This window comes from Amphiura filiformis, chromosome 12 (genome assembly GCF_039555335.1).
Source record: "Amphiura filiformis chromosome 12, Afil_fr2py, whole genome shotgun sequence".
In the NCBI taxonomy this organism is placed as follows: domain Eukaryota; kingdom Metazoa; phylum Echinodermata; class Ophiuroidea; order Amphilepidida; family Amphiuridae; genus Amphiura; species Amphiura filiformis.
In genome coordinates this window covers 67,342,889-67,367,355 of record NC_092639.1, presented here as the reverse complement: position 1 = coordinate 67,367,355, position 24,467 = coordinate 67,342,889, and the positions used below count along the sequence as shown (strand labels likewise).

General features: G+C 36.8%; 1 protein-coding gene across 1 annotated transcript in view; it reads left to right on the top strand.

Moving 5' to 3' along the window:
- LOC140166601 (calcineurin-binding protein cabin-1-like) overlaps window positions 1–24,467 on the top strand; it is a 60,420-nt gene that overhangs the window by 5,885 nt on the left and 30,068 nt on the right. Inside the window, 18 exon segments of the mRNA XM_072190103.1 lie at window positions 678–760; window positions 1,587–1,667; window positions 2,105–2,218; window positions 3,378–3,518; window positions 3,973–4,153; window positions 5,242–5,295; window positions 6,307–6,382; window positions 7,911–7,959; window positions 10,972–11,072; window positions 11,924–11,990; window positions 14,713–15,001; window positions 16,199–16,465; window positions 16,954–17,081; window positions 17,683–17,774; window positions 20,241–20,326; window positions 21,074–21,224; window positions 23,038–23,115; window positions 23,831–23,947. Coding sequence (XP_072046204.1) covers window positions 758–760; window positions 1,587–1,667; window positions 2,105–2,218; window positions 3,378–3,518; window positions 3,973–4,153; window positions 5,242–5,295; window positions 6,307–6,382; window positions 7,911–7,959; window positions 10,972–11,072; window positions 11,924–11,990; window positions 14,713–15,001; window positions 16,199–16,465; window positions 16,954–17,081; window positions 17,683–17,774; window positions 20,241–20,326; window positions 21,074–21,224; window positions 23,038–23,115; window positions 23,831–23,947 — 2,075 coding nt within the window. The 5' untranslated portion in view covers window positions 678–757.

Sequence of the window (24,467 nt, the reverse complement as noted above, 5' to 3'; positions counted from 1 at the left end):
TATTGAACACTTCATACATACTCACGATATAACGACGTTTCTGATTGGATTTGCGCCCTTTTTTGCTGGTCATAAATACCGTTTATGACCAGTACGCAGAAAACATAAACAAGCTGCGCCACGCAGCGTTGGAACCCAATTAACGCGATCCACGATTTGCTAGTGTTGCGTACACGCGCATGTCACCTCGCCCGTCACACGCGGAGCGCAAGAGATGAACGCGTTGACTCCCGGCCGTTGACCTCACGAGCTGCTTCCTGCAAGTAGGCCTACTCATTTTCTCCCAATTTTTGAAGGAAAACGGTATGAAAATGTTATTTAAACTTGTAAACCTTATTATTTTCATTTGTTTTGGATTGCTAACAATGTTCAGAATGTTGGGTATGTATGAACGGGGTTCGTTCATAGGATTTCGGGCATGATCGTTGATTTATGCCCTCGGCTCACGCCTCGGGCATAAACAGCGATCATGCCCTTAATTCTATGAATGAACCCCTAATTTATTGTGACATTAATATCATTGTTTATACATTTCAGCTTTATTCATGACACGGATTTACAAATTTTGCCACACAGATTATAACACGGAAAATGGATTTTAGAAAACGGTAAACTTCGGACTCTAGTCTACACAGTCTGATTATTAATATTACATTAATAATTAATATATTTTATAGGTACTGGGGCACTGAAAGGAAAATGACATTCTCAAATTCTGGGACCTAAGATATATATTGGTAGAGTGACTGGAGGCAGGATGGTAAGTTATTGCAGTAACTTTCAAGATTATTGTATAATAGTGGATGTATTACATTGACACCATGTATCCTTGCAAGCTGAATATGTTTGCCCAAGAATTTAAACAGATGTTTAAATGTTTAGAAAAACTTAAAAACCTTCTTAAAAGCTGACACATTGGTAGTAGGTATGCTAGGTGAATTCAAATTTGCCATCAAACTGCATCATGTTACATATCAAATTAAAGCCCTTGAGTAAAGAAAGCCAAAACTGAAAACATTTTTGTCATAGCACTTTCCGTAACAACAAAGTTACATCTTGTCAAAGATTGACTTTCATCAAAAAGATTCTGCTAGCAAAATTCCCCAAAACGGCATTTAGGGGTGTATCTAGATCTTAGTCTCATGGCGATATCAGCTTTTTTTAATGGAACTGCTATCAAAATCCTCTAAAATTCCATGTGCGACTTGATTATCACCATAAAAATCATATATTTGGGTCAAGTGAAGTATAGAAAACATATTTATGTAGGTTTCCTTCACCGACCTGTTCTCAAAAAAATTTCAAATTTCTATGTAAATATGCATTGTGTTTGGGCCCCGGTCTCGGGGAAATTCGCTGACTAGCAAATGTGTTAACTAAGGTTTGCCTGGGATACCTACTGGTAGGCAAAAATGTTCTGAGATTAAAAAAAAATGTGACAGATTTAATAGTGTTGACTGTGTGAGCAATGCAATGAGCAATGATCTTAGAACTTTGGCAGGGCCTGTCTAATATATATGTGCCAAGCTCAAATAAATCCATATAGGTTTTTAACACCACAATCAATTGATTAATTTTGCCTTCAGATCCAGATAAGTGCACTAAATGATAGCAGCAGTGATGAGAGTGATGTGGAACCTCAGTATGAAAGTACCAAGGAAGCACAGGTAAGCTACCTGCAAAAGAGGACCCAAAATTGAGCCTTGAGGCACACCAACTGTTACAGATCTTGGTTCAGATGTATAAAATGTTCTTGTAAAATAAACATCTCATAAAAAGTAATTATCCCCTTTCAATAATGGCCAATTTACACATTTTACAGATTTGTAATACAATAGCCTGTTTTTGTTTATTAGTTTAGACAAATAGTTCAAGGTGAGCTAGGATATTGATAGTCTGCACTTCCAGATTTCCACTATTCCCATGGTGCATTTAGAGGTGGGTGTATTTCTACGACATTGGATGTATTCTAAATACATTTGGGTGTATTCATAATGTATTCCTAATACATCTGGGTTTATTCCTAATACAATTTGGTGTTTTCTTTTATGTAAGGTTTGTCTATATCCAGTGAGTAATATTGTTATTGTTGTTGTTATTTTAGGAGGCCAATGGGTTTGCTTTGTACAATAAAGCCTTGGGTTTGCAGAGAACAGGGAACCACCAAGATGCAGAGAGAGTCTTCCACCAACTCCTTAACTCACACCTCCTGATGAGTGTAAGATATAATTAATTCCATGTGTTAACTCCCTCTATGCGGGTGTTGACTGCAAATGACAAGTATCAATTTTATTAATTAAAAAATTTCAGAATTGTACATTTTCATCACCATATTAGGAATCAGCATGAAAAATTCATTAAAACAAGTACAAACAAGCCCAGTATTGGTTCAGTGGTTCTTGAGATAGCTTTTGATATTTTGAGAAAATATCTCAAACTTGAATTTTTATGTTGAAGCCTATGACTAGGACACATAGCATTCATAATATCACTGTGTGCATCACATACTGTCGTATCTGAAAAAGGCTGCCTTGTGTGATTTTGTTTTATTGTCATCTAATTGAGATGAGATACATTGTGAAATTAACTTAATGTATTAATTTTGAGAGAGCTGTAAAAATGTTTACCGAACTAAAACATTAGAGTAACACTGATTGGACGATGAAAATCATGATAAATAAAAAAAACGGGCTATTAGCCAATAACGTTTATCGTAACAAATGACCAAATATGACTTGGCAGGAAAAAATGGCGACTCGTGAATCATTGTAAACATTTGGCGACTGTATACGGGAAGTATGATTTTAATGCATTGTACATGCATGTGATTACACTTTTTTGTTTAAATAAATAATGTCTAGGATTTGATAAAAATTGATAGTCACACTTGAGGATGTTGAGGTAATGTTCTACTTTGTTTGCCGACTTTTATTGGTGTTAATTTACATGTAAGTTTATCTGAAATTTGGTTGCCCGATCGGACGGAGGTGTTTATATTTTCAATTGCTTGAACAAAAAATCAATTGCCCCGGGCTATCGGACAGGCGATTTGTCGTGGCCTGATTTAATATTATTATAATCACAATATTACAGTCTCATAAAAAAAGAGCATGCTGAAATATAAAATGATAATATGGAATACAACAATGATAATAAAATTCACACAATGGCACAAGGCAGCCTTTTGAGATACTACGATATAAGAGGAGCAATTTTAGTTCAATGGTCTTTTGCGACATTTGTGTCTCATTAGCTCTCATTAGCATCACCATCACCTCTCACTGATCAGAGATGCACACAGGTCTTATGCGTAGTGGCAGCTTATGGGCTAATGCAGTCTCAACTGTACTTTCCTATTATGTCCTTCTTTCAAATAGGCCAAACCACCAGAGGACCCTGAGAAACCTGGTGGTCTTGTGCAACCTGGGCTGATTCTCAAGTATTCCACTTACAAGAACTTGGGAAGCATAGCATTCCAGAGGCATGATCTCAGTACAGCAATGGAACATTATTTAGAGGTAAGATGCATGACATATGTAACACATTGGAAGACTGTGATCTGGTTCAAGCATGGCTTTTCCTAATATATAAATTATTTAAAATTATATAATATGCAATTATAAATGTATTCCTAATATATAAATGTGTAAGAGAACAGGGCAAGTAAAATATCAAGTCGGGCAAGTTGATTTTTATGTGGACTTGCCCAGAGGGAAAGTGATAATTAAAAATTTCTGCAAGGCCTGCCACAAGTCCAGAAGGAAAGAACTTCTTATCAGATTGAGATAATACTAAATTATACTCATAAGAATTAACACACATTTACATTCAATGAACAGAAGAACAGTTTTTTTCACAACACTTGGTAGCCTTGGCGTGGGTGCCAACATCTTTCATACATATTCATAATGTAAAATAATTGATGTAGTGTTTCTAGATTATAATATACCGCAATCTCGTTCTCCAATACAGGCAGCAAGTTTGGATTCTACTGATGTCACACTGTGGTTCAAGATTGGAACAGTTGCTTTGGACTTACACCACCTACCACTTGCCAGGGTAGCCTTTCAACAAGGGTTAACTTGTAATCAAAAACACTGGCCTTGTTTGGACCAACTTTGTACTGTGCTATATGCACTCAATGACTATGCAAGTAAGTGCTCTATTTGAGTCACACCACCTAACACCAACCAGGGTAGATTTTCAACAAGGCATAATTTGTAAAGTTCTAGAAACACTGGCAATGTTTGGACCAACTTTGTACTGTTCTTTGCACTCAATGACTATGATATAAAATTGGATCGATTGAGCCCATGTTTATTGGTCAAGCTATGAGTTTTAAGATATTGGGCGAGGCGCAGTCGAGTCCAATATTTTAACACTCATAGACCAATAAATATTGGGCGTAAAGCATCCAATTTTATCATTATATGTGTTGGATCCAATATTTTCACACACTTGGATTCATCAAAACATAATAATGCAAGTAAGTGCTCTATTTGAATCACACCACCTACCACCAACCAAGGTAGATTTTCAACAAGGTTTAATTTGTTCTAGAAACACTGGCCTTGTTTGGACCAACTTTGTACTGTTCTATATGCACTCAATGACAATGAATAAACGCCCCCCACCACTTTTTTCAAAGATGTTTCAAAATTCGATATTTCCATGCTATCTTGTGTAGTAAGCTTACCAAGTTGCTCACATGGTCGATATAGCAGCAATAAATGGCGAAAATCTGCATCCGAACCCGGAAGTGAACCAAAAGTCAGTGTCAAAAGGTCATAGTTCGTCATTGTAGCGTGACTTTTAAGCTACTAATGATTTTAACGGGAATTTTCGTGCTAAAAATGACCTCTAATAAACGCCCCCCTTGGGAAAATGTAACGCCCCCGGGGGCGTTTATTCGACGAAATACGGTATGTAAGTAATGGTCTATTTGAGTCACACCACCTTCCACCAACCAGGTTAGATTTCCAACATGGGTTAATCTGTGAAGTGCTAGAAACACAGGCTTATTCAGTGGTCAGCGACAATCTGTGCTGAGGCTTGTGCATCAATGTCTAGGTGCTGTGCCTGTGCATAGCTCTCTATAAATCGTTGCGCTTTTTTTATTGTCAATAGGGTCTCCCACCTTTCAAATAAGCTCATAAATACTTGATGTGAACGCCTATTGTATTTGTTGTCAATGCTTGTTACTCTTAATTTGTGACTTATTTTCTTTTTGTTTTCAATCAGCATGCCTTTATTACATCTGCAAAGCCCTTGAACGAGACCATGTCTACACTAAAGGTAAGTATGGTACATGCAAATACTGTATTTACTCTATAAATCCCCCATCTTCTTTCAAAGAACAGGTGATTAAAATGCAGAAATTTCCATGCCATAGCATGTAAGCATTGTAAGTAAGCTTAAAACTGGCATGTCATGATCGCAAAATTGCATGGACACACCCTATTCCAACTTGCATTTTCATCCATTTCATTACCACCTATAGTAGAATGTTCATATATTTAACTGAATACATTGTGTTCTTGCATAAAAATGCACTTACAGATCTAATTTTGTAGCATTTTCTGATGTGGTCCTAATTTCCTAATTTGACCGTTAAAACATTTACCAAACTTCTACAGTTCATTGGGGGTTTAAAGAGTTCAAATATGCGTTGCTATGGCCTCAACACCAAGAATTATAATGTAGCATCTGTCAAAGGCATTCATTTTGTCCGTCCCAGGAGCAAACTCCCCATCTTAAATTATTGGCAGATGGGTGGCTAGCTAAGACACTGTACGCCGCCATGTTTTATTACAAACCAGAAGTTGTATTGCATGAGTTTTTTTCATTGAAAATTCACTTCTAATAAACATCCCCTTTTCGAAAATGCAACGCCCCCAGGGCATTTCATAGAGTATAAAGTAAATTGGGTTCATGTTTTCATGATATAAGTAGATGACCAGCTAAGGGACTTTGGGCTATTCCAGTTGAAATCCATACACACCCTGTAGAAGATATGACCTTAATCTCCCACACAGGGTGTAGATTTCAAATGGAGTCACCCATTTAAGTAACCACATTAGAAATTCAAACTCCATGTGTGGAAGATTAAGGTCATGTCTTCCATTGGGGATTTATGGATTTCAACTGCAATAGCCCATTGCTTGAATCAATCAAGCAATCAATCTATCTTTTACTGCCTGGATGGATAATAACATATCATAGCCAAACATTTTCAATGGGAAACCTGATTGAAATTCATACATTGTTACCTAATTTGATAACCCTATTGACTGTTTTACATTGCAGGTTTAGCTCTTCGAGATCAAATCTTTTCAGAGCAACCATCATTTAGAAAGGACAGCTACCATATGTTTAGGCACTGGTAAGTAGACCTGTAAACATTCAGAGCAGCCCATTTATGCAAATTTTCAAATACCGGGTGTCCCAAAAGTAACTTAACATTGTGAATTTGCCATAACTTGCGTTGGGCTAATAGTGTTGTTACAAAAATGGCACAGTATGTAGATAATTCTTTTAGAAATGTTATGATACCAATCATGCCTATGTGGTTATGACCCGTTGGCATGAAATTAAAGTATATCTACCGTACCGTAAAACCTACTTTTATAAACTCAAATTAAGTCTCATCATTTGAGACGTGATAACATGATATATCGTGTTATCGTTTTAAAATCTGTTTTGTTTAATTTTGCTGTGTTTGTTTGATTGTTTGTTTGTATTCAATGCGTAATCTTCATTTTCTGTTTTATCTGGATTTTATATGGAAATTGCTTAAGATCTTTTCTGAGGATTCGATGAACAGTTGTACGCGGTACGTTGTTTTCCATTGAAAGTCGACGTACTGATCGCCTTGGGCTTTTCGCCACCGCTCTTCGTATGACATCGATGTTTGTAGCCGATCTTCCTGTTCTTCCACGTCATGCCCGAGATAGATCATGAACAGATCCAGTTGATAGGAATTTCTGCACTAGTTGCTGGATTGTATTTCGGCTGGGTGCATAATTTACATTAAAATGTTCCTTAAACTTTGCTTGAGTGAGTTTGTCCAACTTTGTCTCGGCAAAGAACCATACGATCTGAATCCGTTGATCTATAGGAAATCCATCTTCACTTAAACTGTTTTAAAGTAAAGTTTTATATTGTCAATGTATCTTAATTATAATCTAAAACAGCAGTCACGCTTACGCTAGGCCATGTAATCTATGAATGTTCATACCTAAATGTAGCGTGTGCAGTGAGTGAACCAACTCTATTGTTCATGGAAGCACATCATTCATGTGCTTTTACAAGGAATATAATTATGAGCTTGCTTTTGTGGGTTTGATACACACATATGAACAGTCGAACAGTAAGGTCAAGGGGTTATCAATAATGCTGTTTTTGGTATCAGAATAATTCTAAAAGATCAATCTATGTGAATATGTTCTCCATTTTGGTATGAAGTAGGAAATATTTGAGATATGGCAAATTCACAATGTTAAGTTACTTTTGGGACACGCTGTATCATTGTTGCCAAACCCACAATTTGGTGTCCATTTGGGCGACTTTTGATTTTCCCTGCGATTTTTGACAATTTCCTGTCCCATAGAAATCAATGGTTAAGAAAAAAATTGGTGACTTTTTAACATTGGCTCCTGCGACTTTGGTAGTTTGCTGTGCTATAGAAGCCAATTGTTAAGAGAAAAATTGGGTGACTTTTCGATTATTTGACCTGTGATTAAGGCAGCAATCTTTTGGCAACCCTGCATCATGGTACAGCCCAATAACATCAAGATTTTGTTCAAAGAAATTAAAAAATATGTATAAAAAACACTGTAAGTAAAAGGGAAAACTAATTATAGCCCTACATCTTAAATATTGTTATGTTTGTTTGTTTTTGTTACCTCCAGTAATGATTCCATCCATAATGCCAAAGTCAAGAAAGAGGATGCTGACAAGGTAAAGATGAATAACCACTGACTACTACAGACCATTCGCAATCAGTCAAAGTCCCCGTGTTATGTATGCTGTGAATTCTCGCATATTCATGAGGGCCAATTGTTCCATCGTGCCGTGTCTACCAATCACGCCAACGTTGCGTGCCTTCATACGCGATGGAGCTTTGCATATCTTCAGGTTTTAAGCGAAAGACCGTAAAACTACACGGTGCATGTGTAGCGGTTTCGCCTGTCGCATTTCATGGAACAATCGGCCCTCATTATCGGGTGATGCTGAGACTTTTGACTGTTTGGAGTTTGTCTGTTATCTCTTTCGTCCACGTGAATAATATCATATCTTTTACCTCAAAATTCAAAGCATGGGGTTAACAAAACACCAGAAATCATATACTTCATATCGTCACAATTAGTGGGTTTTTAGCGGGTTCTCCGTCGGACAAGTTTATAACTGTCAAGCTTTCGTAAGGAGTAGCTCTGACTTCTTCAGGACAAAGTACCTAAGATTAAGACATGAAGACCGCCCCTTGTCTACTGATGACTCTGAAAAGAGTCGTTCACTGAAGACTGCCCCTTGTCAACAGAGAACAAGCAGATCTCGCCTATCTGCTAATATAAAGGTTTTGGTGGCTCTGAAAAGAGACGTTTGCTGAAGACTGCCCCTTGTCTACAGAAACAAGCAGATCTCGCCTATCTGCTGATTTTGTAAGTTTTGGTGGCTCTGAAAAGAGCCGTTTGCTGAAGACTGCCCCTTTCATATCGTCATGTGAGTGAAAGAAAGAAAGAAGTATGTACAATAGCTGCTTTTTGTCATCTAAAATCTGTAGCACTGTTAAGGGTACAAGATGTATTGTTGGTCGAAGCAGCCAAAAAAAAAAATCAATTTTCATTATCTAAATCAATATATTATTGAAAAATAACACTTTGATGTTTTGCAATAGTTCATTCTACAAATCATATATTTTGAAAACTTGCTTGATTTATTGTTGTTAACAAGTTATGTACACTTTACAAAAGTGTTGTTATTTCAGCCCTGTTTATAACATAACTCAAGAACCACAGGACTTACAAAACTTGATCTGTGATATTTGAATTCTTCTATACATTCACTATGAAATGATCAATGCAATTTTTCATTCACAAGATGCTGTGAACTACCAAATCGCGACAGTTTAAAATAGTTGCTAACCTTAAGGTGTCAAGTCTTGAAGGGTAGTGTGGATTGAGCAATTTTAATCACCTGATGAACAATCTTAAAAGAGATAAACATTTGTCTAATTTTTGGGATTCCTCTGAAAATGCAATTTCAACTAGGGCTGTTGTCGACAATATGTGACACGATCTGGTCCATGGGGCCAAAGGCGGCAAATTTAAAACTGAGATAAAGGTAAAAATATGGAGTAAAAAACAATAAAATACATAAGAAAACAGACAGCAAAAAACTTCATAACTTTAGAACCAAGTATGCTAGACCTTTGGTGTTTTCAGTAAATGATAGCCTATTGTATGCATAATGTTATAATTACAGTAACTCAATTTTCAAAAATGCCTCCTTTGGCCCCCATGGACCAGATCGTGTCACATATTATCAACAAAGCAATTTTCCCGATTGGCGACAAGCATGAACTGATTGTCGACAAAAACTAGTCATTACAAATATTAGAAATAAGATTGAGATCACAATTATTTACCATAAAATAACTTTAGGTACATAAAAAAGTAATAATTGAGCAAACAGAGAAGAAACTTCGCATCATACACTGGGTCCTCATATGAACATGGAAACATTCAAACATTTTTTCTAGCATATCGAGATCAAATTAATGATGTTAATGTTTCCATTTGTAATATATCAATATACAGTGTAAAGAGAAGTAATTACGCGCCGCTTTAGCACATTGTATATTGATATTTAAAATGGAAACATTAACATGCATTAATTTGATATCGCAGAAGCTAGTTGTAATGTTTGAATGTTTCCATGTTCCAGTGTATGATGCGTAAGTTTCTTCCTCTGTTTGTATGATTATATTAGGCTGGCGGGTAAGCATCATTAATTGATCTCGTACACTGGTGTGTAATGTGTTGTTTGTACTGTTCACCCTTGACTGCTCATATCCATAAGTACCAGACTTGAGTCCTGTTTATCAGGGACAGTCTGTGTAGCTCAGTGGTTAGAGCGCTGCGCCCGACAAGCTTAGAGAGGTCTGGGGTTCAAGTCCAAGCACAGGCAGATATGTCCAGAGTTTTTTCTCTGGTATATCTGCCTATGCATGTTATGTTTCCATTTGTAAATTCATGTTTAAATGTGCTAGTGTGCGATGCGTAATTCTTCTTTACCCTGTATAATAATTGAGCACAAGATGACAATGATAGGGCGGATTGATAGACCTCATTTTGTAATGGTAAGTTACCGATATGATTACGTGCAATTGACAGTTATATTTTGATGTAAATAAACGATGCATAACGAGGTCTCTGAACTTAATATTTGGACTTTATTGATGTATTGCTTTGTCAACAACTTACCGACGTCAGATCTAGAGATTTGACGATTGTCGACAATGAAAATTCTACTCGACAACAGCCCTAATTTCAACAAATTTATTAAAATTGAGGCAACCATTGCACATAGGACTTTTCTTGCACTCGCACCACGATGTATCTAGTGGAAAATAATTACTAAATCATTTTGTTGTGATTATATTACGGAATAGCAGACAAATATAAGACGGCAACCTAACATTGTTATGTTTCAGAATTAGCCTTCCCCAGTAGCCTTCCTCAGTATTCCAGCTACTGAGGCTACTGTACAAGTGATGAATAGTTGGACAGCTAGGTTATGTACACAATGAATCTATTTATTAGTTGGCAATGCCAATGGTAAATTTTAACGCTACAAATAGTAATAAGAATCCAGTGACAAACTTTGATTATTGAATTATTTAGGTGCTCCTAAATATACTCAAAATGACATATGTTTTATGACTATGTTAACTGTCATTAATTATACCAGGTGATCAAAGAAGCGCTCACTCTGAGGGACAAGAAGAGAGCTTTACAGGTGAAACCAGACTCACCAGTGCTGAAATTTCTAACAACACTCAGGAAATTTACGTAAGTAATATTGTATTCAACCTACACTCAGATGGATAGTTGAATGAACACAATGTACCATTTTAGATAGACTGTGTACCGTAGCCTAGGCTGTGTATCTCTCAAATGGTTGTTTGAAGTGCTTGAATCACTGTTGTTTCATGGTATAAACACCAGTTGTTAAGAAGATAAATTTGATCCATTAAAAGTGTAAAGTATCCTATATCTAATGTAGAGCTTCTTTGTTACAATATAAAGTCTGCACAAAAAGTAACTCAGCTGTTATAAATACGCCTATAGATTCAGAACTAATAATTGTTTTCACAGTATTTCAACATAGAGAGAAGCATGATTTATTTACACATTTTGATACCCCATTAAATGTCAAATGTCGTTCAATATTAACAACACAGTAGTGCTTTTACAGAAAAATACCCGAATTTAAAAGTTGCAGTTTACAGCGATCAATGGTTATAATGCCAGTTTTGTAAATACGTAAAGCCTGCCATTATCTTCGCGCTTACTTCAAATCAATACAAATAACTGCAACTTTTAAATTGGGGTATTTTTCTTTCAAAACACTGCTGTATTGTCAATATTGAACAAAATTGGACAAATGGGGTATCAAAATGCGCGTAAATAAATCATCCTTCTTTGTATGTTGAAATATTGTGAAAATAATTATTAGTTCGAATCTATAGGCGTATTTATAACAGCTGAGTTACTTTTGTGCAGACTTTAGATGGACTACTACGTACGCTACCAGTGGCTGTTCAAAAATTCCCGTGGACAGATTATCTAGTAGTGATAGTAAGTATCCTGCTCATCTCACATAACAACTAATCTTATTGATATCTCATTGTGTTTTATAGGTGGAAGGATTTAGGTGACCAGCTAATTGCTTTGTATGATCACATATCTGAAAGGGTTCCACAAATGGTAAGTTGCATGATAATGGTGAGAGTTGTAAATACTGACAAATAAGGAAATACATATGAAAATATAAAATCCATACACCCCCTATGAAAGACATGACCTATTAATCTCTACACAGGGAGTGTGAATTTCAAATGGGGTTACCTGACACCATTTAAAATCTACATCCACTGCATAGGGAGATTTAGACTATGCCATAGTCGATTTTTGATAAATAAAAATGTTATTAATCATGATGAACACATTCAGTTGAACTCGAAATTATACTGATATTTAGTACATCAAAATACTAGTATAAAATGGTTATGAAAAAGTTTAGGCTATATAATTATATTTGTGACAGTAAAAGTAAAGTATAGGCCCTACGTGAGGCTTATATTATTGAATGCAACATATCATAATGGCATAATTATAATGACACTTCAATACTGAACAATTCTAATTTTAGAATCTGCCAGTTTATTATCCGAAAAACCGACTATGGACTTTCACTTTTAAGCAGAACTTTACCCCGGGACTCACACACTGTCAATCATACTTGTTTATCAATAAAATCTAACAACAAGACTAAGCATGGTAGTACAATACGCGCTAGATGCATACATTCATCCACCAGCACAAAAGCGCCGCATTCCCTAGATAGTTGTGTACCATGTATAATTATAATGGTACCAGTACGCGTCGGGAGGATTTAAACAATAACGAGATCTGGGCGACCAATCACAAGCCAGATTCATTTTTAAAGATGCATTACATCATCACCAATTTTAGTTAGGCCAGAAATTGGCCTAACTCTCAAGGCAAAGCCAGTAGTCCACTTGGGAAGCTAACAAACAGAGGGCGTACGGTGACTGAAAAGATCAGTTGTGAAAATCTATCAATTGTGCACTCATTAATTAAATCAGAGTTTTAAGCTTAAATGTAATAGCCAGAGTAGTGCACAATTGGCAAGTGGACTACGGAGAAGTCTAAGGGAGATTAAGCTTATGTCTCCCATAGGGGAATTGAAATGGAATAGCCCAACTGTGTGTAACGGGATTCACAGGAACAGCAGACGTGCACAGATCTAATAGCATGATAGGGAATGGTATGATATATACTTGAATTTCCTCACTCCATATGGTAGGGTTGATAGCTCAGTGGTATCGAGGTTTGACTGCTATGTAGGCGGATTATTTCTACACTGCATATGGTAGTTTAGTTTAGTTTATGCTTTCTTTATTGAGGGTAACAACTTCAGTGACCAGCACTGCTTTCCAAGCAGGCCCTCAGTCAATACAAAACATAATATTCATAGTATAATACAGTATAACCTAGTATAATAGTACACAAAAGTGATACAGTATGAGATAAAAATGCAATAACAACAAGGAATTCATAAAATATACTTTAACATGAAATGAGAACATTTGTTTTGAATTGTCCCAAAGACATATTTTCCATATCAGTTCTTATCATTGGTGATAAATTGTTCCAAATATGAGCAGCTCTGACATGAAATGTACGCAAACCAGAATTAGTGTTGTATTTTGGAACAATCAATGTGTTTGAAGAATGATTTCTGGTTACATGAGAATGAGTATGATGAACAAATTCAAACTGAGATGATAAATATGTAGGACTTAGATTTCTTAAACATTTAAATGTAAGAATAAGCATATGATTTTTCCACCTGTCACTTAGTTGGATCCACCCAAGTAGAGTTGATAATCAAGCTCAGTGGTATCGGGGTTCGACTGCCATGTAGGAATCCCGGGTTCAATACCCAGTGTGGCAGGTTGATTTTTTTTCTATCCATTTTTCTGAAACGGTACTGCATGGGTTTTGTTTGTTTGTTTTATTTCTTCTTTAACCTGGGACACTCAATCAGTTGAAAACACAATTAATCCATCTGTTCTTCCTTGAGGCCCAGGGTGGGTGCTATAAAAGAGCCAAAAACACACCTTGGAAAAGATAAATCTTGCGTTCAAAGTACTATGGGCAATGTTGTACTACAAGCACTCTAACAGGAATATGGCACACAGTCATGACAGTGTTGTACTACAAGCACTCTAACAGGAATATGGCACACAGTCATGACAGTGTTGTACTACAAGCACTCTAACGGGAATATGGCACACAGTCATGACAGTGTTGTACTACAAGCACTCTAACGGGAATATGGCACACAGTCATGACAGTGTTGTACTACAAGCACTCTAACAGGAATATGGCACACAGTCATGACAGTGTTGTACTACAAGCACTCTAACGGGAATATGGCACACAGTCATGACAGTGTTGTACTACAAGCACTCTAACGGGAATATGGCACACAGGCATGACAGTGTTGTACTACAAGCACTCTAACGGGAATATGGCACACAGTCATGACAGTGTTGTACTACAAGCACTCTAACAGGAATATGGCACACAGTCATGACAGTGTTGTACTACAAGCACTCTAACAGGAATATGGCACACAGGCATGACAGTGTTGTTTCAGGATGCCGGACCAGAATGCAATTCACGTATACCAACTTATTGGCTTGCTAATTGTGCTAAATATTCACATTTCGCTGAAAATGTTCTTGTTTTCTCACATAGATGTTTAAAAGGGACAATATTTGTCATTGTATGTTATAAAGTTTGAAGACAATCCACATCCTAAACCAAAAGGGTTACCCCCATTTAATGGTTACTTTGATTATGTGATTAACCAATCAGGGGTACTGTTAAATTACAGAGTATGGGCTGCACCATAGACATAGCAGGAAGCTTACAAGAAACCAATGAACACTGCCAACAGGGGGATACACCCATGGATGTTGAATCCATTGAACCTACACCCTCTGTAACATCTCAAGGAACACTACCAACAGTACTGGTTGATGGGGGAGGAACAGAACCTTTTGTACCAGCAGACTCCATGGTGACATCACCATCAGGAGAGAGGTCTTCCAATCAAGTGAATGCTGCATCTGATGTACCAGGACAATCTCAGGGCCAAGAACAAGGAGAGGGAATTCAACATGGTAAGCACAGAAAGCAGAATCTTGGACAACTATCCAGTTACCACAATAGAATTGCTTTATTCTGTGTGGTAGTAACTGGATAGTTGTCCAAGAATTTGCTTTCTGCATCTGTGGTGCCTTACCTGGCCTTTCCTTGCAATAATGTTACTTGGTGCAGAAAGCAGAATCTTGGACATCTATCCAGTTACCACGATAGAATTGCTTTATTCTGTTTGGTAATAACTGGATAGTTGTCTAAGATTCTGCTTGCTGCATGGTAAGCACCAGTATATCGAGAGTTTAGAGCAAGAAATGCCTATCTGCAATGACACCTGGCAGAGACACAATATTTTTTTTCTAAATTTTTTTTCATTAGTAACTACTTGAAGTAACTGTTGCACCCCTATACCCGCATTAACATTAGCAATTTGTCTTTTTGGATGTCCCATCACCCCCAGATCTAGATGAAAATATTGGATATTTCTATATCAAATTTTAAAACAAATTTGAACATGTACGTTTTCAAGGTTTAAGATTTACGGGTTGGACTTTGTACTTTGGATTTCAGGAGGTACGTAAAGTTTGTGAACACGTATATACATGCGTAAAAGAAAACCCTGTACCTGGGTAAGAGTAAGCGAGATTGCACAATCGCACTTTGTGTCGATATATTACAACCAAGCTTGAATAAGAGCGATCGCAAACCCAAAAGTAACTGATATTGCAACTTCTTGTAAGTAAAACGTGCTCACGACTTGTTTTGGGGAACCTGCTCGCATCATTATCATCTCTGCTTCACACTGCTGTTGTTTACAAATGTGATCATATAAAATCAGCAAATATAAATGTAAATCGGCATAATAAATCCTAACTAAAGAATAAAAAAACAAATAAATTCAGCAAGAATTCTGTTGAGGCGATGAATATGCCAGGATGAATTCTCCATGGTGTGTGCAGGTAATAGAGGCTACCTGAAGGTTGCAGAATTTGTCACCCTGGACTGGATTGCAAGTCAATAGTTGCGATGACAATATTGTCTTGGTGCCCTTTTATAAAGCCATTTTGACTTGGTGCCATTTTGACTTGGTGCCATTTTGACTTGGTGCCATTTTACAGCCATTGATTATGCCTTGGTGCCCTGCCTTTTTGAAAGCAACCATTTTTCCCTTGGGAATCCAGACATGGTTAATTAACGTTTGTCACTCTTACTCTTGCTAGATGCTAGACTTGAAGTTGAGAAAGGTCAGGGTGATGCTGAAGTCGGTCAGATAATGCATGATCAGCAACAGCAGCAGGAACAGCAAACTCAGCAACAGCAAAGTCAGCAACAGCAAAGTCAGCAACAGCAAAGTCTGCAACAGCAAAGTCAGCAACAGCAATTAAGTCAGTTACAGCAAATGCATTTAGGAGTTGAAGAGAGTGCTGCTGCATCTGGAGAACAGTCTTCTGCATTGGAGGATGATACAACCAGTCAGGCTACATCAGGTAAGCTTGTAAACAAACAAACAAACAAACAAACAAATGCATCTAAGGAGTTGAAGAGAGTGCTGCTACATCTGGAGGATGATACAACCAGTCATGCTACACCAGGTAAACAGACAAACAAACACATGAACATGCAATGTTTATAACTCGGTAATTTCATATCACAGAAACAAGTGCTTCTTGAAAAGAAAGGGATACATATAGGAAGATAGTAAGGATAAAAGAAGGTAAAATGAAATTAAAGAAAGGAAGGTAAGAAGTAAGTCAAAAATAAAGCAAGAAAGCAGGCCAGCCAGTTACCAAGAAAGTAAACACCATGACAAAAAGACATAAGACAGACAAGACAGGAAAGAACAAAGGAAAGAACAAAGGAAAGAAAAAGAAAGAATCTTCAAAGTGATGTTAAAAGATGGATTTGTGGAGCTTTGATTGAAAAGTAGCAGAAAATACATTGATGTCAATTTAATTACAAGTTGTTTTTGTTACAGATCATCCAGTTGCCATGGAAACTGATATAGGCTTAGAAGGGAAGCAGAAGAAGCGTCGAGGCCCAAAGAGGAAGAGAGGCGGTATTGAACTAGATGAAGTGTATGGTGGAAAGCGTAGATCTGCCAGGGTAAGAGAGAGGGATTTCATATATGTAACTAAAGAGACCCAGGATAGACCCTTGAGGAATACCATATGAGTAGGAAGAGGAAGAGGACGGTATTGAGATAGATAAAGTGAAAGGTGGAAACTGATGGATCCTGGATAAATTAACAAACAAAATCTACTTGAAATCCATACACCCCCTATGGAAGACATGACTTAATCTTTCACACAGGGAGTGTGAATTTTAATTGGGGTTACCTGAATTGTGCTGGGGTATGAGAGTGCAGCTTTTAAGCTGATTTCAGTTGGTTTGGTTTTGATGTTCAGCTTTTTTTTTGTACATTTGCTCAGAACAAAAGTATAGGATCTTTCCAAATTTTTAGCATTTTGGTTGCTGTTTCCAGCTTTTTCAGCTTTTTAGATATGTGGTGACTCACACACACCCCAACTGAATGGGTGACTCCATTTGAAATCTACACCCCCTTTGTTGGAGATTAAGTTCATTGTAGGAGATTAAGGTCATGTCTTCCTTAGAGGGTCTATGGTTTTCAACTGGGATAACCCAGTGTATGTAGGAAGTAGCTTTTCTAAGTTATATATACAATTTTGTTGTGACCCATGTATAGGTACGGAACACTACGAAGAAGAAAGAAGAAGTGGTTTCTGTAAATTATGCGGAATTACTGCAAAGATTTCTGCCATCAAGTCTAACTGATAGGTATGGGAATTAATGGATAATTGAATATATAAGGGGTGATTAAGGTTACGGAGGGTGAAAATTCCACTCAACTTGTCTTTTGTTTTTTAATTTTTATTTATGAAGTATATGTATATATTAAACATCTCAGAGATGTAGATTGAAAAAATTGTATCAACAAAGTATTTTTTAAATTATTTTTGTGTATCAATATTTGCTCTAGATATCCCACAGCACTAATTCTTTTTAAAGAAAGTTCTTGTTTTAAGGGACACTACACTAAATCCTTCCGCATTTGGTGTAACTCATGGAAGAAAGAGAAGGTGTGAGGGCTATCATTTTCTTTGGAAGGGGAATCCCAAATATACATGGGGGGCCCGTGGGTTAGATTTTAAAAGGTATGCCAACATTTCCTGTCATCCTCCCCTGGCCCTGCTCTCGGCCAGCCAAACTTTGCCAATGTGGAAACTTTAAATGGCCTAGATATTATGATGCAGATTTGAATGTTTCTGTAGTGTTTCCTAAGCCTTATAAAGATGCACTGTAAATGTTTGCCAAAACTGCTCCCCCTCCCCATTCTACCCTCCCCAGGACTCATAATTATTATGCACCTAGTTACTTTATTGTATTTTCACATGTATTTCAATGGGACATTTATTTAGTGATGTGCCCCTTATAGTGATTATTATTCCAGTGCATGAACTGGCAACCCTATCATTTTCATTTGATTGCTAAAATCACTGAAGCATATGCACAGTGGAGCATGAGTATTCAACCAGCACTATACTAGACAAAATCAATAAAATAAGTACTATCATCTTGGCCCTGGCAACACTAACTAGCATTGTAAACAAGTTAGCACATGGTTTGAACATGATAATAGATAGTGTGGAAGTTTTGGCAGAAATTTGTCAATTTCTGCAAGTTTTGTGAAAATCAATTGATACTTCCCATGCAGTAAGGATTATCAGTAGTAATACAGGAGCACTGCACCTGGAATATTATGGGATTGTGAATTGATACTGTGAAATAGCAGAAAATGTGAGTACTTGAAACTAAATGTGTGGATATCTCAGAACTCCATTTTGGACCATTTGGCCTGATATGCTGAGATGAAATAAATTATTTTTAATGTTTCCGTAGCTGATTCATAAAATTTTGATATGCATGTGTTAGCTGATACTTCAAAGAAATAATGTAGGGAATAATTGTGTCAATATATTGGCACACTAAATTAATATTGTTGTTGCAAAAAGACTGACATTTACCCCATCATTTTCATTGACATTCTGTGAACATGTAAGCTTACTGTTTTAAATCAGGAGGACCTATCGAAAGAATAAATAGGTACATTATTTCATTGGTTTGTTTGTAACACATATGCGAAATCGCAATGAAATCGGACCCTCTCCCCATATTTTCCTGGCCTCTTTCCCAAAAAACCTCATGCTCATGAAATTGAACACAAATTGAAACACTTACAAAGTACATTTGTGTATGAGCTATGACGTCAAAAGTATTACAATAATAATCATTAGAGTGTCAACTTTAAGATGAAGTATGATTTTAGGCCTGCCATGTTTATTTTTTTGAAAAACAAAATATTTTAGGTGGCTACGTGCAGCCAATTTGCCTACACAAAAGTTCAAAATCCTGTATAACCTTAAAGAGGGAGGGAGGGATTTACACACAAAGAAGAAAGAAGTGGTTTCTGTAAATTATGTAGAATTACTGCAACGATTCCTGCCGTCAAGTCTTACTGATGTGGGTATTAATGGATATTTGAGAGAGTTAGGGGTAATAATATATTCAATTATAAAGAGGGACATGGTGGCAGGGAGTGGGAGAAGAAACACAAGGAAGAAGTGGTGTTGATTTTAGAGACAGAAGTCTTACAAAGTGTCACAAAATGTGGACCAGTATAACATTACAATTTTACAATTTGAGTTTGACTATGTGAAAATTTAGATAGCCAGTAGATTCCAAACCCAATAGCCCTTGAAAATTTTATATTATTTTGAACACTGAATGTGATGAAAATATAAAGAACATCGCCACTCTTTGTCACCTGTTCAGTGGGCTGTTCCAGTTGAAATCCATACAATCCCTTATGGAAGACATGACTTGGAGTGTGAATTTCAAATGGGGCCACCCATTCAGTGTCGTCTGCTCCAAAATGGGATATTGCAGTTGAAATCCATACACCCCTATGGAGGACATCACTTTAATCTTGCTAGGTGCTAGACTTTGAGAATCTGACGCAGGAAGTGTGAATTTCAAATGCAGTTACCTGAATGGTTACCTGAATCTACACCCCCTGTGTGTTAGATGTAGGTCATGTCTTTCATAGGAGGTGTATGGATTTCAATTGGAATAACACAATCTGTGCTCTTCCATTCAGTACCCATCCTCATCATTGTCTTCAATTATAATTGATACCTCTTTGTTGGCTAGTAGAGATCAATTTTTCATGTTTTATTTTTACAGTGAAACCGATGAGGACAGTCAAGATGGTATGATGAATCAAGAAGAACCTATACAAGATGCTGCAACGCCTACTCAACAACCTCAAGGTATAAGATATATTTTGATTGGTTACTCAGATGATTATATCATGTAATTAACCAATTGGAGACACTGTTAGACCATATTTTACTAATAGCATGTAATTAACCAATTGGAGGCACTGTTAGCCCATATTTTACTAATAGCATGTAATTAACCAATTAGAGGCACTGTTAGACCATATTTTACTAATAGCATGTAATTAACCAATTGGAGGCACTGTTAGAACATATTTTACTAATAGCATGTAATTAACCAATTGGAGGCACTGTTAGATCACATTTTACTTATTTGTTAAGTTACTAGTCCAATTTGCATTTGATAAAGGTAAATTTAGACAACATTCTTGATCCAAGAGTAATAATATCTGTTCATTGAACATTCACTGTCAAATTGTGGGGTAGGCTTTTACGACATGAATTCATAACAATTAGTGGTTTTTTTAGCGGGTTCACCTTCGGCCAAGTTTAGAACTGTCTAAACTTGTCCGACGGCGACCCCACTAAAAAAAACACGAATTCACTGTCAAGATCGATGACTGATGACTTGGACAAACAAGTGGCTTATCCTAAAGTATAACATTACTCCAGGATCCTTGGTACTGAAGAGTCTGATATGAAGCAGTTCTTGAAGGAATGCAAAGATAACAGTTTGCTTGAGTTCACATTAGGGTATTAGTTAGGGTTAGTGTATGGTTAGAAATAGCTTAGCTTGCACCCGATGAAGTCTTACACCATATTGTGTTATTTTCCCAGATAAACCTTGTGAGTTTGACACAACAGAATTTCTCAGTACTGAAGAGTCTGATGTAAAGGAGTTCTTAGCTGAACATGAAGATAATAGTGGAATATTGGACATCATGCATTACTACCTTGTGACACTGGCTAGGAAATACAATCTAAAATGGTGAGAACTATTCCATTTGAAATCCACCCCAGCAGTCCTGTACAATGATTTTATATATTCGATAATATAATATTATCGAGTAGAGCTCATGGAGGCAGCCATTAGCAGACCACCCATTGTTAGAGGGCTGGATGATTTTCAGCTGCACACACAAATGAATAGGAGAATTATGGCAGAAATTCTGAGCACTGGGTGATTCTAAATTTCACATACAATGCACAAAACAATATTTGTAAAATCTTTGTCGAAAGATTTAAAAAGTTATAGAGAGAATTTTCTGTAATATTGTTTTAAATTAGCACAAAATATAATTTTCTAAGCAGAAAAATGGCCACAGTTCCTATCTTGTCATTGAAAACTACAGGAAGGCCACCTGTAGAGCTTCAAGCCACATGCCAGACATCCTGGCACCAATGGCAAATGGCTGCGCCAATGTGATGTAAGTCAGTAATGTACTATCGACTTTATAAAATCATTGTACAGGACTGCCCAGGAAGATTCAAGAAAAGGCTTCCACAGAGGGAATATGTTTTTGAAATGGAATCAGCTAGGGTTAATTATAACCCATACTCCCTCTGTACATGCCTTTACCTATATCTCACACAACTGGAGTGAGTATTTCAAATGGAAGTTACCCAATTGTCTATTCTTCTGTGAAAGAGTTTTCTTAGATCTTCCACAGGGTTATGGCAGATTTCAAATGGAATCTAGGCCAGATGGCAAATTCAAGAAAACACTCAGTTTATTTGCTGTTAAGGGTAGACGAGGTATTGTTGGTTGAAGCAACCTAAAAAAAAAGTTCATTCTACAAATCGTATACTTTGCAAACTTGCTTAATTTATTGTTGTTAATGAGTGATGTACGTTTTACAAAAGTGTTGTTGTTTCAGCCCTCTTTACAACGTAACTCAAGAACCGCAGCACCTATAAAAGTATATCTGTGATATTTTAATTCTTCTAAATGCCCGCTCTGAATTGAGCAATGCAGTTTTTGCCAAAGCGCACTACCATTCGTAAGATGCTGTGAACTACCAAATCACAACAGTTTAATATTATTAATAACCTTAAACATTGACTTGATATGGCATTTGGTATTCATGTGTTACAGAGCCATCAAAATGTACACATATCATCCAGGAAGCAAAAAGAATTGCAACTTCCTTTTAAAGCAAAAATATTAAGCAAAAAAAACTAATTCTTGGTAAAACAGTGAAATTAAGACATTATTATTGACTATTATTGGCAGATGATGATTATATTGGCACATTTCCATTTTTCAGGCCAAACAAGTCGACAGATGTGCATTTAAAAGCACCTTTTACCAAAACAATGATAATTGTGTTTTTTTCTTCTTTTTATGCCTTTAAACGGCCATATCGCGGGACTGGATGGTCTGATTTTGATCATTTTTTTTAATGAGTGTCTTTTAACATACATGTACCCACAGAATTAGAGAAGAAGAACCGGGACTCGATCGCCATCTTTACACAGGCATGGAGCCAAATATGGGGTATTTGGTTTTCCTCGGAATGGGCTCAAGGCATTTGTTGTCATGGAAGCGCGACATGGATGATAGGTGCATTTGAGAGACTCACTTGAAGTGACCTGCACACAAGTACTAATACGCTTCAGATAAGACGCAGAATTGTTTTTGTTCGTCTCTGCGCACGGTCGGCAAGGACCTGAATACCACTATTACCTTCTCTCTTTCTGTGAGTCTATCAGTCCAAATTAAAAAAAACAAAGAATTAGCAAAGTTTAAAAAACTTTTAACCTGGACACCCTGATTATATTGGCATGTTTCCATTTTCTAGGCCCAACAAGTTGACGGATGTGTATTTAAAAGGATTTGAAAGGCTTCGCAAACACTGCTGTTTCCCAGAAATAATGAGGTAAGAAATTAAAATGCAGAGGATTTTTTTTCTGAGACTGACATTTTTATTTTCATTCCTCATCCAACTAGAGCGACAAAAGATTTTGCAATTATATCATAAATTGACCTAAATTTGCAGTTGTATCATAAATTGACTTATATTTTTCAGCCATCTGGTGTCAATGGATCGGAGAATAGCCCAACAGTGCCCCCCATATGTCATTGGGCTATTCCAGTTGAAATCCATACACCCCCTATGGAAGATGTGACCTTAATCTCCCACAGGTGTGAATTTCATATGAGTCATCCACTCAGGTAAACCTCATTTAAAATTCACACCCCCTGTGTGGAAGGTTAGGGTCCATTCATTCATTCATTCATTCATATTTATTCAGTACTCACATAAAAAATATTACAGCACATATGATAAAAAGATACATTATAAATACATACAAGATGTGGTCAATTGCATGAAAAACCAGATATAACAACGAAATGTATGGATTATGGAGTAAACACCAGACGAGTACCAAGGATAGCCCAAAAGGCCTCAATAAAAATTGAGGCTTATTTCCATTGGGGTCCTTAAAGAAAAAAGAAATGGGGGAAACAAGCAGATCAGGCAACATACCCCCTATGTCTTTCATAGGGGGTATATGGATTTCAAGTGGAATAGCCTAATTCAATTTTAACCTCCATTGTTGTTATTTATTCACTTTGTCAACCATACACAGTTCTGACGCCAGTGAGCAATACAGACGTGGAGTGGGAGAAATGCTGTTGGTATACGCAGAGCTGAAACTTGACCAGTGGTTTATAGCGAGAGCCAAGACGTCTAGCACTCCTAAAAAGTAAGTTTGTTTTAACAAAATTGGGTGCTGTCTGTGAAAAGTAGGCATATTGATGGGTCATATTAATTACTTGAGAATAGATATAGAAATAGGCAACATTGGAAAGTCAAAGTTTTTTGAAGACCCTCCATTGGGGGTTGGACTAGGATTCACTGACTAAGATATGAATTTGTAGAATAGGGTTCCTTGACTAATGCCTGTATCGTATATACGAAGCAATCACAAGGAGTGTACCATTTTTGTGTGATGGTACTTCCGTCGCTTATAACCGGAAAAGTGATTGCCAACGATATATGGATCAGAAGTCTCAAGCATGCCTATACTATGATCGTCCTAAGTTAGGACTCAATTAATGCGCACAGTTACAAAATCCAAACAATTCTTGCCTATTACGAGCTGATATAGTGTCAAATTGCAACCAGTTAACTTCAAGGCAGTGTTGGCACTACATCAGAATCTGCAACTGAAAGCTGGTGGTGATTTTACAGTCGCTACAAGCATTTGATGACTAAAGTTCTTG